General features: G+C 41.2%; 2 protein-coding genes across 4 annotated transcripts; one reads left to right on the top strand and one right to left on the bottom strand.

Annotated features, from left to right (window-relative positions):
* Positions 1 to 9186: 9186 nt before the first annotated feature.
* On the bottom strand, positions 9187 to 14131 carry mrpl46 (mitochondrial ribosomal protein L46). 2 transcript variants are annotated; one of them, XM_041037051.1, is made up of 4 exons: positions 13865 to 14131; positions 12501 to 12702; positions 11930 to 12100; positions 9187 to 9601 (listed from the first exon to the last, which is right to left on the bottom strand). In XM_041037051.1, exons 1-4 carry the CDS (start codon positions 14123 to 14125, stop codon positions 9354 to 9356), a joined length of 882 nt encoding a protein of 293 aa, XP_040892985.1. In that variant the 5' UTR covers positions 14126 to 14131; the 3' UTR covers positions 9187 to 9353. The 2 variants fall into 2 exon arrangements, with proteins under 2 accessions (XP_040892985.1, XP_040892994.1); XM_041037060.1 differs by having other exon boundaries at positions 9187 to 9598.
* A 532-nt stretch (positions 14132 to 14663) lies between these two features.
* mrps11 (mitochondrial ribosomal protein S11) lies at positions 14664 to 18063 on the top strand. Of its 2 annotated transcripts, none has more exons than XM_041038470.1 (6): positions 14664 to 14834; positions 15042 to 15137; positions 15250 to 15348; positions 16278 to 16407; positions 17222 to 17287; positions 17878 to 18063. In XM_041038470.1, the coding sequence occupies exons 1-6, from the start codon at positions 14746 to 14748 to the stop codon at positions 17983 to 17985; spliced, it is 588 nt and encodes a 195-aa protein (XP_040894404.1). In that variant the 5' UTR covers positions 14664 to 14745; the 3' UTR covers positions 17986 to 18063. The 2 variants fall into 2 exon arrangements, with proteins under 2 accessions (XP_040894404.1, XP_040894395.1); XM_041038461.1 differs by having other exon boundaries at positions 15033 to 15137.
* Positions 18064 to 18179: the final 116 nt, after the last annotated feature.

The raw sequence follows: 18179 nt of genomic DNA, 5'->3' as shown, positions 1-18179 counted from the left end.
TTTAGTAGCATCTCTCCTCCATTTAGGCCGTCATTATGGCCCTCAAGGCCCTGGCTCAGCACTGAATTATGAATTAAGTTGTCAGGAGAGCCTCTGCTTATGAGCTGAGGGGGTCATTTAAATTTAATTTGAAAAGGGATTCTGTTAAGAATGTATGCTCAGCAACCTCCTGTGGAACTTCTCCATCAGAGTGAAGAGGAGTAAGTACTGACAAGGGCAAATGAAATAAAAATGGCTGGAAAAGCATTGACTAGCTATAATAATGCATAGTGTATGATGAGCTGATAGCTACAAGACACTGACATCACCACAATCGGCATCTGAAATCGTTATCAGAGGGGGAGTATATGCCTGGAGTTGATCTTTTCTGTAGCCAGGCTGTTTTTGCTGGTAGAGGTGTTGCCTAAGTTCGGCTGAGCTGCAAGTGCCTTACCAGTCCCTCCGCTGCATTTTTAATTTTTTTTTAACAATTAATTCTGCTCAGAACGAGGGACTTAGTAGTAATTGGCTTGTATTTGATTATTTGAATGCGTTGAAACTCAAAAATGGTACATTTGGCATTCTCAACCAAAAGTACCATTCTCCTTTCTCACATTTGAAAGTATTGGTCTAGAGAAATTTCAGTATTTTTAAAAAAAATTTGCATTTGTCCTTGTGTTCGCAAAATCTTCAAGGTGTTGACTTGCAACCGGTAACAGTGTTTCTCTCAACTATCAAGTAAAAATAAATGCCCCCTTTCATGCAATCACAGGCTTTTTTAAATTTATTTTTCAATACCACAAATCACACCTTACCTCTTGCCTATGATGACTGTCACATGACCTTAATGACTCACATGTGACCCTAAAGGTGTACACAGCAAACAAAAGGCTAAAATACATGAATGGAAATTACATTTTCTTGTTGATTCCTCTTGGGGAAGAAGCTGAAGTGTAGCAGTAGTTAAAAGCAGGCAGGCAGTTAAAAAAAATGGTCCTTCTACGCCGGCTGCCACCGTGCATGCAGTATGCAACACACTCTAACATAGTCCCTGAGGCCTTCCTATCAGAACCACTGTGTCTTTTATCATTGCAGAGATGTTCCGCAGCACTTTGAAGGAAAGATACAGATGACTTTACCGTCTGGGGAGTAGTGTGCCATGCTGTTTGCAGTCTCTGTTAACGATGACAGCACCGTCTAACATGATCCTCCGTGCCACTGTCTCTCCTAACAACCTTCTGGACAAGACTTTGACTTTCCTACCTTTCTGCCAGATGTTTGGTCCTGCTGTAGCAGCTGTTGTCTCTCCAATCCCAGGGGACAACAGAGAGGAGCTGCTGCCAAAGTGTAGCCATTCAAAAATCCCCTCAGGGACTGTTGATCGTCATCAGAAAGGTCTTTGGAAGGGGACTCACCCCTTCACAAGCCACTGCCAAATAAATATAAACAGTACGAAATGAACATACTGCCTGTATCAAATGTGAGGTTTCCATTTTTGTATTTATCTGATTTGATTTTGTGTTGGCAATTGTACCACATTTGTAGCTCTTTGATCATATTAAAATCAAACACCTCCGTCTCCTCTCTTTATACATTATTATACAGTATTGAACTTGTTCCAGCCTTCCTTCCATATGCTACCAGTGACCCGGAGGTGTGATGACGCTCCAGGCCAGCTGGTGGTTGGTGGTGAACTGCTAACCCCAGCAGCCAATCGGACGGCCTGCAGGCTCGAAGAAGAGGAAGAGGAGTGCTGTGAGGGGGTGACAGTGATGGAGGAAGTCGGGGTCAGCGGAGGGGTTGTCCGTCCTGACACGATGCCATCTTACCGCGCAGCAGGATGTGACCTTAACCCCCCTGCTGTCCATTCACACTCTTTTTTTTCCTCACCCCGCCTTCAACCCCAACACCACATTTGTCATCCATCCATCCTCTTCCGCCCCCCACCCAACCCACTCAACAGCCTGTTTTGGATTGACAGCTCCCAGGGTAAGGGGGAAGGATCTGGGTGATACGAAGGAGGTGGCAGATCCAGACAGTCAGAGGAGGGGAGGAGGACTCGCCCTGCAGGCCGGAGGTCTGCCTGCCAGACACAGTATGAACGGATCTGTGTGTGTGTGTGTGTGTGTGTGTTGGAAGGCATGAGGAAGAGAGGGATCGGAGAGAGGAGGGTTGGATGGGTTTATAAAGAGAAAGACAGAGGAAATAAAAGAAGAAATAAATAAGTAAATAAATAAAAGACAAAAAGACATTTATATCATATAAACATTCAACTATCCACTGTGACACTTAGAAAAGCTTAAGAAATAAAAATAAAACATGTAAACTACACCATGTATGCAAAAGAAACAAATCTAAAAACCTAAGACATATTCATAAGGCAAATGACTGAGTGATACACAGCTTCAGATGGAGAGATGGAAGGAGGGATGGGAAGGAAGAGGGCGAGAAGGAAGGATAGATAGAGGTGTGGAGGACTAAAGCTTCCTCCTGCAGAGTGGAGACTGGGACAGGAGGAAGCAGGAGGAGCGTCTGCCGTCTCCAACTGTTCCTTCCCAACAACATCGCACACAATCTCTCACTCTTTCCTAATACATGTAGATTCACTGGAGCTGGACTCACACAAAGCAGGAACAGCCTGAAGTGAAATACGAACATGTAGTTTGATGATTTAATGCGTTGCTTCAAATAAAGATACGGCATCACAGTCCACTTACTGGCGCATATAAATCACCTCTCATAAATCCATGTTCACGCATAAATTCACACATTTACATTTTTCAGCATTAAACTAAATCGTCTTTTTTTTTCTCTTTTATAAAAGCACTTTATAGATGAAAATGCATGGTTGAGAAAAAAATCCCATTTATCACTGATATTAGCCCGTATATGACTCCTCTGTGGAAGTCTGGATCATTCGAGTGCTGTGACCTCTGCCTCTTAACTTCTTTACACAGTTTGCTTTTGGCTCGACTGTGTAACTTCTGCTGAACAGCAGCCACGGACAAAGTCAGCGAATGTACTCATTAATGTCAGTTACATGGCATCTTCCTAAAGCTTGCTAAGATTAGCCAACATTAGAGCATACAGACATATGAATTAATTTCTTCTTACAGCGGATAGTCTCACTTTAGCCTTATCCAACAGTTTTGTGTGCTGAGGTTTCAGGATATTTTCCTCTAAAACTTCTGCCACTACCTCAATACAACAGAGGTAAAGTGTATTTTATTTAAAAAACATTTAGTAGTCATTTAAAAGTAAAAAAAAAAGATGCTAGATCAAATAGACCTCAGTGTAAAGAGTTTTCATTGGTCTAAGACATGTCCTGTCGTTTATCAAGAGTAACTGGGACAATAGAGACGTGGTTCAAGTTTTTTTAGACAGTATCAAATGAGTGTCACCAACCTGTATAAACACTGTACATTTTATTGAAAGGTTTATACCATTAAAAATATCTTAAATGCTGTTCTAAAGTGCATGTACAATAGCTTCAACACAAATACACATGAAATATTGCAGAGGCCTGTTTCGAGGATGAAACCTACAACCTGCCTCTCAACAATTTACACCACACTCTTCCCCGAACGGCACCACAGCTTTTACATCCAGGAAAATATACTCTGCTTTGACCGTCTGCTCGTGATTGGAGATGAAGATGTTTTCCCAGGCAGTGGTGAGACAGAAAAATCACATCTCTGCGACAGCAAGGACCTCGGCAAGAGCAACAGGTCGGCGCAAAATACATTTTTTTTATTTGTTTTTCTCTGTTTGCTTGCCCCTGTTGGTGCCTCTCTGGCATGATGGATGGTAGACTACGGGTTCAGATGGCTCACATCACCCCCCGCTCCGTCACAGATCCCAGCCATCACAGTGTACGACACCTCATCCCAGCTCCTCCTCCCACCACCTCCTCCTCCTCCAGTCTGCCAGCCTGGCTGTTAGAAAGTCCTAAGCTACGCAGCAGGAACTGCATTTGTTGCATTTTCTCTAAACACTGCAAAGATATACTCTGTTCTGAGGCTGTAAAACTACTGGGGTAGAAGTAGTGGGTTAGGGTTTTATACTCTGGGGCAGGAGTGCACTGAAAACAAAAGCAATTCAGGAAAGTCAGAATATCTTCCTGGGGAAGCTCCTCACCCTGAACACCTCTTCTATAAAGGTTGTCAAAGTCTTACTGAGTCCTGGTTTTGGCTTTTAAAGGCCCTGGGACCTATTTACTTAACCAGCTTCTCATTATAAGCAATGACATCCTACATGAACAAAGCATTTTCTGCCAAACTTTTTCAAATGAGAGATCTAAGTGTTTGTGTCTGTTGGTTTAAAGTGGGCGAGATTCAGTTAGATTAAGGTGATGTCATGTTCTTCTGTGCACCAATCAGGATTCAGCAACATCTCAATCAGAATCTGATGACAGCCAATGGGTCACCTGGACAGTGTTCAGCAACACTGTCCATTGAATCTAATCAAACTACACCCAAGTCCTGATAAAGCAGATTAGCTGTGGTTTTGATTGGCAGGCTCTTATTAATAAAGAAAGAAATTGGTCGTAGCTTGGATTGTTGCTCATTTAGTAATGAATATTTATTGTTATCAAGAAAAACATGAATTCTTCAGGGCTTTAATTCCCACCAAGATGTATTTCAAAGCCCTTGTATGTGAAATTTCTGAATTTTCATGGCTATTTTCTTTTCACTAGTGTAACAGTCAGATATTTTCCTGTTTTTTGTGCTTGCTTCAAGAACTGTGAGGTTCCAACCCGTTAGATTTTGAAACTAGCAAATTTCTGAAGATTACACAATGCTGTGCTTGTTTGTAGAAAGGGGTTGTTTGCGATGTGATTGCCAGAGTGGTCTGCACTGGGGTAGTATTGTGCACTTCTGTAGCCTGCATTCGTTTACTTTTATACATCTTTATATACACTTTTGTTACTGTTTACAATATCTACTACAATGGTAAACTGCATTACTTTGTAGAGGAACTGAGTGTGTGCAGTGACAATAAAGCTGAATCTAATCTAATCTTAGGTTGTAGGAACGCTGGTGAGTGACTGCACTTGAAACGGGGTTAGCAAAAAGGCAAAACTCCCACAGCAGGTGTCTGTTTCAGAGTGTGCAGCTGTGTAAAGGCAAAGCAGGATGGGGCTGAAAGTGTGCGTGCCTAGCTGACTGTCACTGAATGATTAAGGGCAAGAACTACAGTGAAGTGCTGGTAGAGTTTACTGGGAGAGTGGAACTAAGGCGGGTGGTGGTTAAGGCGCTCAAGGTGGTCCGGCTCGGTTGGGATCCAGAAGCCTCGCACTTTTCTGTACCTGCGTGTCCCTGTGCTTTATGGTGTCTTACATAAAGAGTCTTAATAAGCTTCTTTATCAAACGTTGTGGTAAGCTGCTGTGAACGACTGGCCTGCTTACGTCCCACTCAGTCATAAGAGATTTGCATAAAGTTAAAAAAAAAAAAAAGCTGCATGGTGTAAACACATTTGGGGTGGAGGGGGGAGTTGCTGTATTTTTTATGTGAGTGGAGCTGTGGAGCAGTCCTTTATTTTCACTAAATCAAGTTGAGTCCAAACAGAGTTGCCCTGTTTTCTACAGATGGTTGCCGTCTTCTGGAGCCAGGCTTTGTTTATAACTACAGATGACACTGACAGAGTGGAGAAGTTTGACTGTGTGCTCTGTTGCTCTGAGCCCGATCTCGCTGCCCTGCCAAACTGCAACAAAGTGAGCAGATTTGATCTATACAGCATACTGTATTTTCATAGATATTTATTTAAGAGTTGTTACGCAACATACGAACATGATGTTGCATCCACCAGCACCGTCACGGAAGAGGAGATGCAGCGTACCATTTGGTGGAAGCTTTTACCCCTGATAGTGCCTGACAGTGCCATAAGTGAGTGCACTATTATTAGCACGGGTCACCCCAATGGAGCTGAGCCCCTCAGCCTGGCAGTGCCTCACTCTGTGCATTGAACTTCAAAGGATCATGAGAATAAGGTTAAAAAATTCAGAGGCTGCTTTAAAATCAGTTTGAAATCCCCAGTGAGAGCGAGGACAGTGTGAGTGTGACAGTGCAGCAGTGGTAGTAACATTGGCTGCTCTAAAAAGCCACCATCAGCCACCTCTGAGCCACGCACCTCGTCCTCGGTATTTACCATCTCTCTTTTACCCTTTCCAGTGGTGAAAAACTGCAAGACCTTTCCTTTGACATTTGTTATCCTGGTGCTATCATCTGCTATCTAATTGGATGAAGAGGTAGACTGTGGGCCAGCCTCTGGCAGGAAGAGGAGGTGAGATACTTTACTGGAGTGAAGTCGTCTACCTCTGCCTGTCTTAACCTGTTCAGGTTCTCTGACATTTGCACGTCTGTACTTTCATATGATGAATGACACTGATATTTGTTGATCTTACAAATGGGAAAAGCCCTTCACAATTACAGAAACCAACAGAAAAAAACTGTACACAGATTCAAATTTGTCTTGCTAATTTCTGTTCAGACAGAATAAATTAATTATTCTGGAAAATAAGAAAAACATCTCACTTTATTTCTCCACACAAGGTTCAGCTAACTCACCTGAAGAAAGCTGAAAACTGAAAGTAGTATCATATGTTCTGTGTCCTAACATACAGGGGAAGTCATACAGTGCATTATGGGAGATGTAGAATCCAGTGTTTCAAAAATGTTTTGTTGTTTTTGCACTTTCACAACACTTATTTTACAAGAGACATATTATAAGAACAATGGTTAAATCTGAAATAGCAGAGCATAAGTGTTCCTAACTTTAAGCTAGTCACCATAATGTTCTCCTTATAACTAGTAAACTAAGCATCATGTGTGAAATCTGTGCAGTGCCCCTTCAAAGAGTACTGCTGAGGTTTAGCGTTGCCCTTAAGACCGGGGGACTTACGAGAGATCGATTTTTAAAAAGAATCATCATAATCGAAGAAGCAGAGGTGGAGATATCCTTTCCTACACCTCCCATAATGCAACTTGATAAGGTCTTTGAGTTAGACTCTGCTAAATGATGTCGCCAGGGATTATTTTCTGAGATTTGACCAAACTCCTCCAGAGCCACTGAAGCTGAGTCCCACCCCCCATGACTAGTAAATTGGCTCTGACATGTAGAATTAGTGGCATGTCCCTTAAGTCTTTATAGAGTCAAATCCCACGAGCAGCTACTTGTCTTTTCTTATTCTCCTCTGAGCAGATCCACAAGAACAAATGGAGGTTTGGTGCCTTGCTCTAGGGTACAGGTTTAAGGTAGTCACTGACTCTCACGGTGGTTTCGGGAATCAGACGGGCGACCTTCTGATCCCAGGCCAGTTGTCTTACCTCAAGGGCCCTCTCACTGCAAACTGGGGAAAGACACTTTTGTCAGACTCACCTTGGAGATGAAAGCAGTGACTGTTGCTCTTTTTGTACCTGTGATTACACTTTGATTTGATGTTAGGTATCAGAACTGGACTGAGGGCAGCGGGTGGTGGGGTGGGGGTGGGGTGGGGGGGGCATTGTCAGCCAGCACAACAGTAAAGTCTGGTTCTGTGTCCAAACTGTCCAACAGTTAGAAATGGCCTTTATCAGCTCGCCCTGACCTTCACACCTCACGTCTCGTCTGACAGAGCGGGGCTGCATTGCACTCAGCCAATCTCACAAACAGCTCGAGCCGCTGGCTTTCAACAATCCCTGAAAATAAAGATGGAAAAATCTAATGCCAATGTCTACAACATTAATAACTCCTTGTCCCAGCAGACACAAATAGAAAGAACAGGCTGATCGCAGGCAGAGAATGGGTCGGGAACATCAGAATGCTCTTACCTAAGACGAATTATCGTAGCTATTCCAAAGGAACATTAGCCTGCTATGATGGATATTTTCAGTAAGAGGAAGCCAAGTTGATCAGAAAAGCTCTCTCTGCAGTCCCCCTCTGAAGTCACACACACACACACACACACACACACACACACACACACACACACACACACACACACACACACACACACACACACACACACACACACACACACACACACACACACACAGGCATAATTACACAGTCCCTCACAGTGACACTCTGGTGCTGATGTGCAAATACTGCCATCTACTGTTGGACCATGAGAACCGAGCCTGCTGCCGAGGCTCAACAGTTCATCTCCAGCATCACCTGCCCACACAGTGTGCACTCACTCAAAACAGCAGCAACATTTGGTATTTAGTTTTCAGGGCTAGATGTGAGCTCATTAAGTGCTGCAATTCTGAAAAAAAAAAACAAACACTTAAAGCAAGACAACTGCAACTTTCTCATAGCCTCTGAATTTCTGATTATGCATAAAACCACCAAGACAGTGTCTTCAGAGTGATCCTAAACTAGTGAGTCAAAAAATTCTAGGTAAACAGTAGAACTCAGAAACTTTGCATAACAAAGCTAAAGCAACTTTTAGTTAAGTCTACATGAGATTCTTCAGTGATTAAAACTAACTACTGTATCTAATGCTTTCATATCTAACATATTGAAATATATTCCTACACAGTTATGTTGACAACATAAATATACACTGTTTAAGATATTGTTCATAAATATCTTAAATTAAAGAAGAATTTAGTGAGAATCTGGTGGGTTTGAAGGAGTAACGGAATGAAAACATGTTACAAATGGTAAATGAAACCAGTTCTACATATATTGTCTTTGATTTAGATTTTTAGGTTAAACCCTGCGTTCTGTAAAAATAAATGAATAAATGCATGTAGGTAACATTTTGTTGGTCCTCCACAAACAGTTCTCACTCCTTAAATACTTTAAATTTTTTTATGAATAATTTCTCAAATGTCATATCTGACGTTGCCAACATAACCAGTGGGAATGATCTTGATCAGGTTTTTCTCTTGAGTTTCTCCTTATATTGAAAATATATTGTTAGATACAAGAGCTATGATAAGATCTATGATATGACACCTCTGGAGGCCTGTTAATGGCTTAAGTGGCTGCTTGACTGAGGGCATTCTGGGTAGACATAATTGTAGCCCCTATTTAACAACCCTGTGGAGACACTGCAGTCAGAAATGAGCACGCTTCCTTTTATAAAGCTACTAAGATTTTTTATTTTTTTTTTTTACCCACAAGTCAAAGTTTAGGACCATTCTGAAGATGTTTTACACATACTGGTTTAGATATTACCTGGTGATACAAGTCAGAACTGAGGGTTTTTCTAACTGAACACCCATAATGCACCATATGTGTGGAAAAACTGTTTATTTATACAATGAAACATACACATCATAATGACTGAAAGAACTTTCTATGATACAAGACGACAGGTAAGATAACTATCTGAGCCTCATAAATATTGTTCTGTGAGTCAGTGTCTCTGGTATATGTTTAGGTTTCACAGGTCGAGGATGAAGCGGTCGACCTTCATCATGTATGCTGGTTTCAGGTAGCTCTGCAGCTCGCTTTTCTTCAACCACACAAAATGAGAGTTTAGGGCTGCGGGGGGACCGCTGTCTGACACAATGGCTTTGAAGAAGAACACCTTTGTTCCCACGGAGCTTTCTGTCCGAGCAGCTCTGGGCAGTTTGTACTTGTACACTCCACAGGGGGCGTTGCTGAGGAAAGTCGCCCTGAAACCAGCTGCTGCGTGAAGAGAACAAGCTGTGAGTTTGTGCGGCTGGAGACAAAAGGTGAATTAAAGTGCAGCTGTTTCGAAACTTTAAGCAGCTGTACAGGTCACATGATGCTGCAGTTCTACTTTGCTGTATTCCTCTGGATTATCAGTGTTTGACTGCTGTAATTAAGTATTATATTAAGCTGATACTCTGTTACTCGTTCTCTGCTGTGGCAACAACACACTTCTCTCAATTAAGTTTTAATCTAATCTCGTGTCATCTAAATCCCACGGTCCCAGTTCACTCAACGTGGCCGTGTTAGAGACTCAGTCCCCACTCAGTCCAACTATATTAAAAATGAATCAACTCCTGCTACTGTAAGACACTTTAAATCAAACCGTGCACCAAATGGCACACGTTAATGTCAAGTGGAAAGTCTTAATGGGAAGTGATTGATGGAGTTGTCACATTAATAGTTCATGAGCAATGTTGTGAAACAGTTTAAGATATTCAGTCACTGCCGTTTTTATTTAAATGCTTAAGAGCTTAAAAGCTCAGATCCACCACAGGCTGAATAAAAATACAAAGACGCAGCCGGTTTAGCAGCTGATGTTAAATATCTTGTGTGAGGGATCACTTCAGGGTCACCGGATATAATATTTGTTCCGTCATTTGCAAGCTGCGACCTCTGACCTTTAACTTCCTCCCTGTCAGGCGCTTATTATGCAGCTGATCCATGAACTGAAGCCTAACCTAGAGCTGACATCAGAGGGGGTCTAAGTGGAGATGACAGCTCGGAGCCAACTACCGGAATATGATTGGTCTAAAAACGCTGTGTATGTAAATGAGATGCGGGTTGGAGGATTAAGGATGGTTTGTTCCCTTTTTTGTGGATAATACAGATGACTGTACTTTAAGTACAGCAGAGCTATTTAAGATAAAATCACATCGACCTTTAATGATCTTTAGGATAACTCTGTATGATTACAGCCAAAGTGATGAGCATGTAGATACAGTAAGAATGCAGGAAATAAAGTGTGTCGATAATAACACAACATGTAACAGCTGATATTTATTATATGGATGGTACCGTTTATCCTGCCTTAAGCCATGGTTCTGAAGCACATTATAACCATACCCATTATGCCATACCCATAATGCAACTCAGAAGCATCTTTTATTAGACACTCCCAACCTGTTAAATGAGCTCATCTTTAAAACTCCATACCCTCAGTTCATAATGTAGGTGTTCTGCTCTCAAGCCCAACCAAAAAATACCCCTGATGATGTCATCAGGGGTATTTTTTTAAGACTTCAGTAAAAATGTCCCTCCAGAGGCACAGAGGACACTATTCAACAGTTTTCCCCCAGACTTTATAATCCTATTATGTTCACTGTTCTGTTCCACTGGAACCTGGCATTTCTACTTCTGTGAATTATGAACTGTATTTAGACAAAAGGCTCAGTTTGCGGATGAATCAATGTCAAACAGACCTTTCATTAAAACTCCTATGTGCAACACTTGAGCACGTTTGAGTATCTAGTAAAAAAGCTCTGAATTAAATGTGGCATTGTGCATATATTTCCATACAATCACATAAAAGCTCTACACATGGGGCAGTATCACCCACCTCTACAGACCACAGCTAAAGAAAAATAGCCTGAAAAACAAGACGCTCTGATATTTTTTTCTTCCCATTTTTCACTGTAAATTAATTCAAAGTCAAATGTAATACATCCCAGAGTTAATAAGTGTTAGGTCTCTCTCAGAGAGCAGTGAAATTTTGAGTTGTTTTCAAGATAATCTGATATCTGACTGCAGCAAGTTTAATTTTAAGGTGTTAATGTCGTGGCTCTTTGAGGTATGCCCCAGTAATTCTGTGAATATAGTCCTTGTATTATACTGTTGCTTTACATTATGGGGATAAGGTTAGTAACTCAATACACAGCTAAAGGATATCACATCCATATCATTTGGTTAAATACACTGTTGGGGGGCTTCAAATTTCTGATAGGAACACACGTTGTCTATCTCTGAAATCATTTCTTCCTGACCACAGCTACAGGAAAAGCGCCTGGAAAACCTGAACTTGTTCGGTTTTCTTTTTAGCAACATTTTATTTAGTAATTTAATATATTTCAAAGTCGGTTACTGGTAAATCTCTGTGCATTAAGAAGCTGCACTTAAGACTGAAAAAAATGAAGAAACTGGTTTGATTTTTCATTTTTCAGTGATTCAGTAGAATTCACAATGAAAACACTGAATAGTTAAAACCTTAGAATAAAAACTTTATATACTGACTGACTAACAGAATATATAAGCAGCTTCAGTTAAACATGTTGTTTAAATGTTTACCTGGCAGGGAGGCGAGGGCTCTCTCGGCCGTCTGTCGCAGCGTCTCTCCCTCCTGCCACTGAGTCTGAGGCAGCAGCCACAGCTTTTCACTGCCGACCTGCTGCTCGGCCAGAAGAACCAGCGAGTCGCTCAGGCAGCGCTCCACTGAGGTCACGTCCTTATCTACATCAGCTGAACAAGAGACCGAACCGTCAGCAGCTTCGCAGCAGTTATGTCTCTCTGTGACCGTCGAGCAAAATTCTCACAAACTTTTGAAATGTCACAGGGAGTGAAATGCAGATTGGAAACGCTGGAGCAAATTGATTTTCTGAATGTCAGAAAACATCAAAATCCAGCACTGAGAGTAACACAAGGCTCTTCCCTCATCAGAGATTTACTTCAAACTCAGCTGTATGCTGAGTTTCCCATAAAGTTTTTGATTAGCGAAAGACAGAGTATTTCAATATTTCACCAACAATCACATCTATGTCAGCAGACACATTTGTAATTTTTTTGTATATTCTCATATTGTGTATATTCTTTTACTTGTTTACCCCACCAATGAAAGATTTCATACATTTCCTATACTGACCTCTGACCCTCTGTGCTGGCTGGAAGTTCTTCAGCTTCTGTTCCCAGGCGTCTTCCAAGTCCTGAGCCAACACGATATCTGGGTTCCTGCTGTCGTCCTCTTCATCAGAGTCATAGTCGTCCGCTTGCTTACGACTCATCCTCTCAGCGTCCTCCAGCAGCCGCAGCTCGTGGTCCGACAGCAGGCTTTTCTCCAGCTCCATCTGAAATCAAGTCGGGCCAGGTCTCCGTGTCAAACAGCAGGATATTTTTCAATTTGGAAATTCTCCCTCTGTGTCATTTGATTGTTGTGGTGGAGAAAAATGGCTGACATTGACCCCTTTTTCCCTCCCCATACACTCGCTCAACATTTAACTACAACAGCTGATGTCACAATATCAACATAGATGGGCACAGCAACATTAAATGTTAGTGCCAAAGAAAAATATGGACAAAATAAATAGCATGATAATCATGTATTACTCCATCATTTATGTAGAATGACACTTGAAAGCATATGCATTCATTATATGTTACAATAATGAATTTAATGGAAATGAATGAGCATGAAAAAACTGAAACACTTGAAACACCTAATTAGTTTCAATTTGTTTTGAATGGAATAGGTTAGATATACTGGAATTACTGTGCTGTGGCCTCCTCAGAGATTCAGAAACGTGTTAGAATTATATTTTATGACATATGAGTGAAAAAATGTTGTTGCTGAGCCACTAGCGGCCCACACTAGCTTCATTATTTCCCCACGCAGTACTGTAAAGCTGGAATGATTAGATGATTAATCAATTAGTAGATTAGCAGCACATTAAATGGAAGCAATCTTGATGATTGATAAACCATTTTTTTGGCAAGAACTTCACTGGTACCAGCTTCTGCAATAAGAACTTTTCTCAGTTTCCCAGCTTTCTATGACAGTGAACACAACATATTTGTATATGTGACGCTTGGTCAGAAAAAAAAAACACGTGAATGTGTTCATTTGGGCCTCAGGGAATTTTGATGGACATTTCTCATTACTTTCTGACATTTTATACAATGAACAATAAACCGCTCATTAAAGACAATAAGATGTGCTGAATGCTGCATCGAGTACCGAGAATGTTAATTACATAAAACACGCGTGCGCGCGCACGCACACACGCAAGCAATTTGATAAAACACGACTTTACAACAAGTGAGAACAATTTAAAGTACAATAATTAAGAAGATGATTCATAGGTCACAGATTTCTAGGTAACACTATGGTGGGAAATGTGGGCATTTCTTCCTGTAATCGATCACCATACTTACGGCAGAAATATGTTTTAACAAATGATTTTATTTTTCTCTACATCGCAGTCTGCTCCTCTTTCAGCCCAGCAAACGTACCTGCTGCACCATCTGTCTGAACCGCTGCTCTAAGGGGGTTAACTCCGCTGAAATGACAGGCAGCCTCTGCAGACACACCGCCGCCATCAAAGTCCACGGAGAACTCGCTCTTTCCGTCACACTTTTGGTCTGCAAAGTCGCCCGACAAAGAGAAGTGCCGGAAAACGGACGAAACCCCGTGTTCCCAACAGCCGTCCTGCTAAAACAAGACAGAAGCTGTAACAGAGGCCGACTCGCCATCCTTCTACACGGCGCAGCCATCTTCTTCTGCTACGTTCAACGGATATCCCAAAAAATCGTGACGCTGGCAATTACTGATGAAAAGACCAGAAGTGGGATTTTCAACCACTTTATTCCCCAGACAATATAAGAATACCAGACTTAAATATTAATGCTGGTGCCTGATGGAAAGTCTTCTCTTGTTATTTCTCTGGAGCATGAGGCAGATTTTTTTTTTACACGACAGCTTCAGGTGAGTGTTAATCGATGTACGTTCTTGTTTACGAGGGTTCACGGAGTACGTGAAAGCAGCATTTTACTATCTTTACCCACAATCCTGTGCAGAAAAACGAAAAGTCTATTCTGACAAAACTGGGGTAACGTGAAATTATAACACGTTTTTAAAAACAAAAACACGCCATTTTATGTACTGTATAAATATATGATGATATTTGTTAATTTAAAGCTTGCATTTTACGATAAATTTTACAGTTACATTTGTATTTGTTATTGTAATAATAATGTTATTATGACCTTACCACCCCTCAAAAAATAAAGCTATTACTGGTGTGGTCTGGAATTGAAGCTTTCTCAATGTCACGTTTGTTGTGTGAAGAAATGCTTAATGTGTGGCTGTCCGTTTGTTTATAAACCTATCAAACATGTATAAATTAAATTGTATATTAGTTAGTTCTGTGAGTAACGTTTGTCGACAGCTGGCTGCCTCTCTAAATGCAAATGGAAGCTCTCTGTAAGTGTTTAATTTGTGTGTTTTACTAGCATCCTTGTTAGCTAACGGCTAGTTGTGATAAAGTCAGTCTGCAGTTTGCAGACAGTTGTGCAGCGTATCTTTAACTGTACACCCTGTCCAGAGCAGAGGTTAGTTTTTAACTTAAAGGCAGTGCACGCTGGTTTATGAAGGTGCTAATGTAACTGTATGTGTCTATAGATGTGGAAGCAGCAGCCTGCAGCGAACATTATGTAGCAGTGCTGTCAGACTTCAGCAGACCGCAGCACCCGACACTGACACGAGGAAAACCTCCGAAGACTTCAGGTTAGATTTCGAGTATTTCTCCGTTAACTCTTGTACAGTCAGCTCAGTAAGTAGAAACTCTACTCACTGCAGTAGAAAAATGCTGACGAGATCATTGTTTTTAATCCCGCAGCCATTTTCCTCCACTGCCTGGCCAGGACAGTCCACTGAGGTGGGGTGGGAAGAAGTTTGAGGAATTACCAATCATGCACATTAAAGCCACATACAACAAGTAAGTGGAAACGGCAAAGGTGACAGTAAACAGGGCGTTTTGTACGTTGTTAGCTAAAAATTAAAGCCACACAGTATCAGTAACCACTCCTCATTTATCTCCCTCACTTTTAATAGAAACGTTAGCATATTACAATACTGAAATTTGTGTCGAGGAGGTTGAGGATATTAATATTAGATGCTAGAAGTTTACCTTGATAATTTTGTTCTTCAAATTATTTATGCTACGTATGAACCAAAATGGGGTGGGCATGTCTCTAAAATTCACAGACATTTTGATACATCAAACATGCATACAACTTATATAATCACTAATTGCTGCCTTGCAATAATTGCTGAAATAGAGCCATTATCAGTGATATTAGTTCCACCTGAGCAAGTCAGAACAATCATTAATGTGACATTTTATTCCTTATGAAAAGAGAATAATTCTGACGTTGGGCAGTTTTCAGACTTTGATGTTACCACCATCAGATTTCTGCTTTGTAAGAACACCAAAATCAGTTTCATATTTTCATGTCTCTGAAAGGGGCTTCAGTCCCAATTCATGTCATTAAAGATCCAGTCAAAGTCTCATACAACAAGGCCTCTCCACATGTAGAATTCGGGACAATTCATCTCATATTTTGGAAGAAAGGGTTAAAGCACATGTAATTGAACTGAAAATAGACCATTGGTAGTTGGTCATTCAGGAGACTAGTGAGACAAGTTGAGTTGAGTTGAAATTGATTTTGAACTCAGACCAGATGGTGTAAATAATGGATACCCTTCGTATGAGCAGTTACATGATGCAGTCAGATCAGTTATGAGGATCATACAACTTATCATCAGTGTGTCAGTGTATGAAATGTGTCCTCTCGTGTATTCAAAAATGAACTCGCCAATCAGTTATGAGTCAGTGACCTTGTAAACTGTGCTGTCCTGTACCAGCACACACATCCAGCTGACGGACAGCGCGGGACAATCAATGATCAGAACGTCCTGCGGAACAGAGGGCTTCAAAAACATCAAGAAGTCGACGCCCATCGCTGCTCAGACTGCAGGCATCTCTGCTGCCGCGGTAAGTTATCACATGGTGCGCTGATACTCGTGACTTACTGTGAGATAACAGGCTGGGGGTTCAACGTCTTGCTCAAGGACAGTCGGTCTAAATGTGAGAACACCCTATTATTTCAGCCCCTGCTGCTCCTCCGCTCTGTTTAACAACATGTAATTTCTGAATATTAAATACCTGTTGTAAATATGCTGCCCTCTCTGAGGACTCTGACAGAGAGGAGCAGTCGGTGATAAAAATCTCATTTAGACATTGTATTAGCCTGATTTATAAAGACCGCAGGCGAACAGTTAAGGTCACAGTTTTTTTTCCCCAGCAGTCAACACATGCAAGGAATTAAGTTTGATTTCAGGGCTTTTATATTTTATATAAAATATATCTTTTATATTGTCAAATGGTTAAAATATTCTGACCTTTAAACCGTCGCCTTCACATGTGGTTCTGGATACAGATGAAAATAAAAGATTTTTAACAGCAATAATTTCTCTTGTTAGCGATTTACTTCAAACAGTTATACAGTAAATATTAGGTCTGAGAACGATTCATGCCGTGCATTGAAGTCAACCAATAAAATATTAAGTAATGTTCATGGTTATCAATCACATCTATTAACCTTCATGGTTTTAGCGCCATAATTTGACATCTTCACTGTATGTGAATGATTGTGGTGAAGGTGTCGTTATATTGGCCTCTATCCTCTGCGTCATTAATTTCTGCAGATGCTGGAGTTCTGCCAAATGAAACTGTCCTACCTGCTCTGAACAGAGGAGTCAGGTTGATGCTACACATTAATTCTCAGTGTGTGTCTTCCTCTGAACAGAAAGCCACAGCGAAGGGAGTTACGTTTGTCCGTGTCGTGGTCAAAGGTCTTGGTCCTGGACGTCTGGTGAGTACAAGAAGAAAATACAGTGTAATCCTGCTTGTCTTGTGTTTTATTATTATTGCTTTGTGATCCCATTAGAGTGCATCTGCAGGCCTCATAGATGTCGCCTTGAATTATTGTAAAGCTTGTTATTGAACCTTTAGAAATCTTGAATGTTGTTGCAGCTGCAACTAGGGATTAAGAGATTCACTTTACACAGATAGAAAACACGTGAAAATATTTAAAATACACATATGTTGATGAGTCCACTCTTTTCCTTTTCTTGGTCATTTCATTTGCAAAACTGGTTTTATATTTCAGTTCAAGTTAGAGGCAGTGAACAGACAAAAAGTGTAAAATGGCGCAATAGAATCATAACACACCCGGATGAAAGTGAAACATGTTTTGCATCCTGTGTGACTGACCCTGATGTGTGTTGATCTAATAGTGGGCAGCACAAATAAGCCTGTCAGTGCACAAATAAATTAGCGCTCTAATTCATATCAGACTTCTTATAATGAGGATAATTTAAGGCTGTTTAGGGAGGCACAGACATCTCGATCTGTTCCCAGCGGTTTGGCTAATTAATGAATGCATTTATCTCTGTTGTGCAGTCTGCAATCAAAGGCCTGACGATGGGAGGCCTGGAGGTGGTATCGATCACTGACAACACCCCCGTGCCACACAATGGATGCCGCCCGCGCAAAGCCAGAAGGACGTGATTTCCACAAACCAGAAAGCGCTGCAACAAGAGGAAGCTGTTGTGCTGTAATATGCTAATAAATTGTTGTGTTGTGTAACTTTCCTGGCTCTGAGCTGACCTTACATAATTCATTTGTGGAAATAATTGCAGACTGCGTTATTAATGAGCAGAGAACAGGTGTGTCAGTCCTCTGCTGCGACTGTTGACACATGA

This window comes from Toxotes jaculatrix, chromosome 1 (genome assembly GCF_017976425.1).
Source record: "Toxotes jaculatrix isolate fToxJac2 chromosome 1, fToxJac2.pri, whole genome shotgun sequence".
NCBI classification, from domain to species: domain Eukaryota; kingdom Metazoa; phylum Chordata; class Actinopteri; family Toxotidae; genus Toxotes; species Toxotes jaculatrix.
This window is presented reverse-complemented; position numbering and strand designations above follow the sequence as displayed.

What these genes read in the sequence shown, in the direction of transcription:
- mrps11 (XM_041038461.1), top strand. Translation starts at nt 14,746, where the DNA reads ATGTATAAATTAAATTGTATATTAGTTAGTTCTGTGAGTAACGTTTGT. An exon ending in CAGGCATCTCTGCTGCCGCG is followed by an intron (nt 16,408 to 17,221) that starts GTAAGTTATCAC and finishes TCCTCTGAACAG; the next exon opens with AAAGCCACAGCGAAGGGAGT. An exon ending in GTCTTGGTCCTGGACGTCTG is followed by an intron (nt 17,288 to 17,877) that starts GTGAGTACAAGA and finishes TCTGTTGTGCAG; the next exon opens with TCTGCAATCAAAGGCCTGAC.
- mrpl46 (XM_041037051.1), bottom strand. Translation starts at nt 14,125, where the DNA reads ATGGCTGCGCCGTGTAGAAGGATGGCGAGTCGGCCTCTGTTACAGCTT. An exon ending in GCCAGCACAGAGGGTCAGAG is followed by an intron (nt 12,101 to 12,500) that starts GTCAGTATAGGA and finishes TCTCTTGTTCAG; the next exon opens with CTGATGTAGATAAGGACGTG. An exon ending in AGCCCTCGCCTCCCTGCCAG is followed by an intron (nt 9,602 to 11,929) that starts GTAAACATTTAA and finishes CTCTTCACGCAG; the next exon opens with CAGCTGGTTTCAGGGCGACT.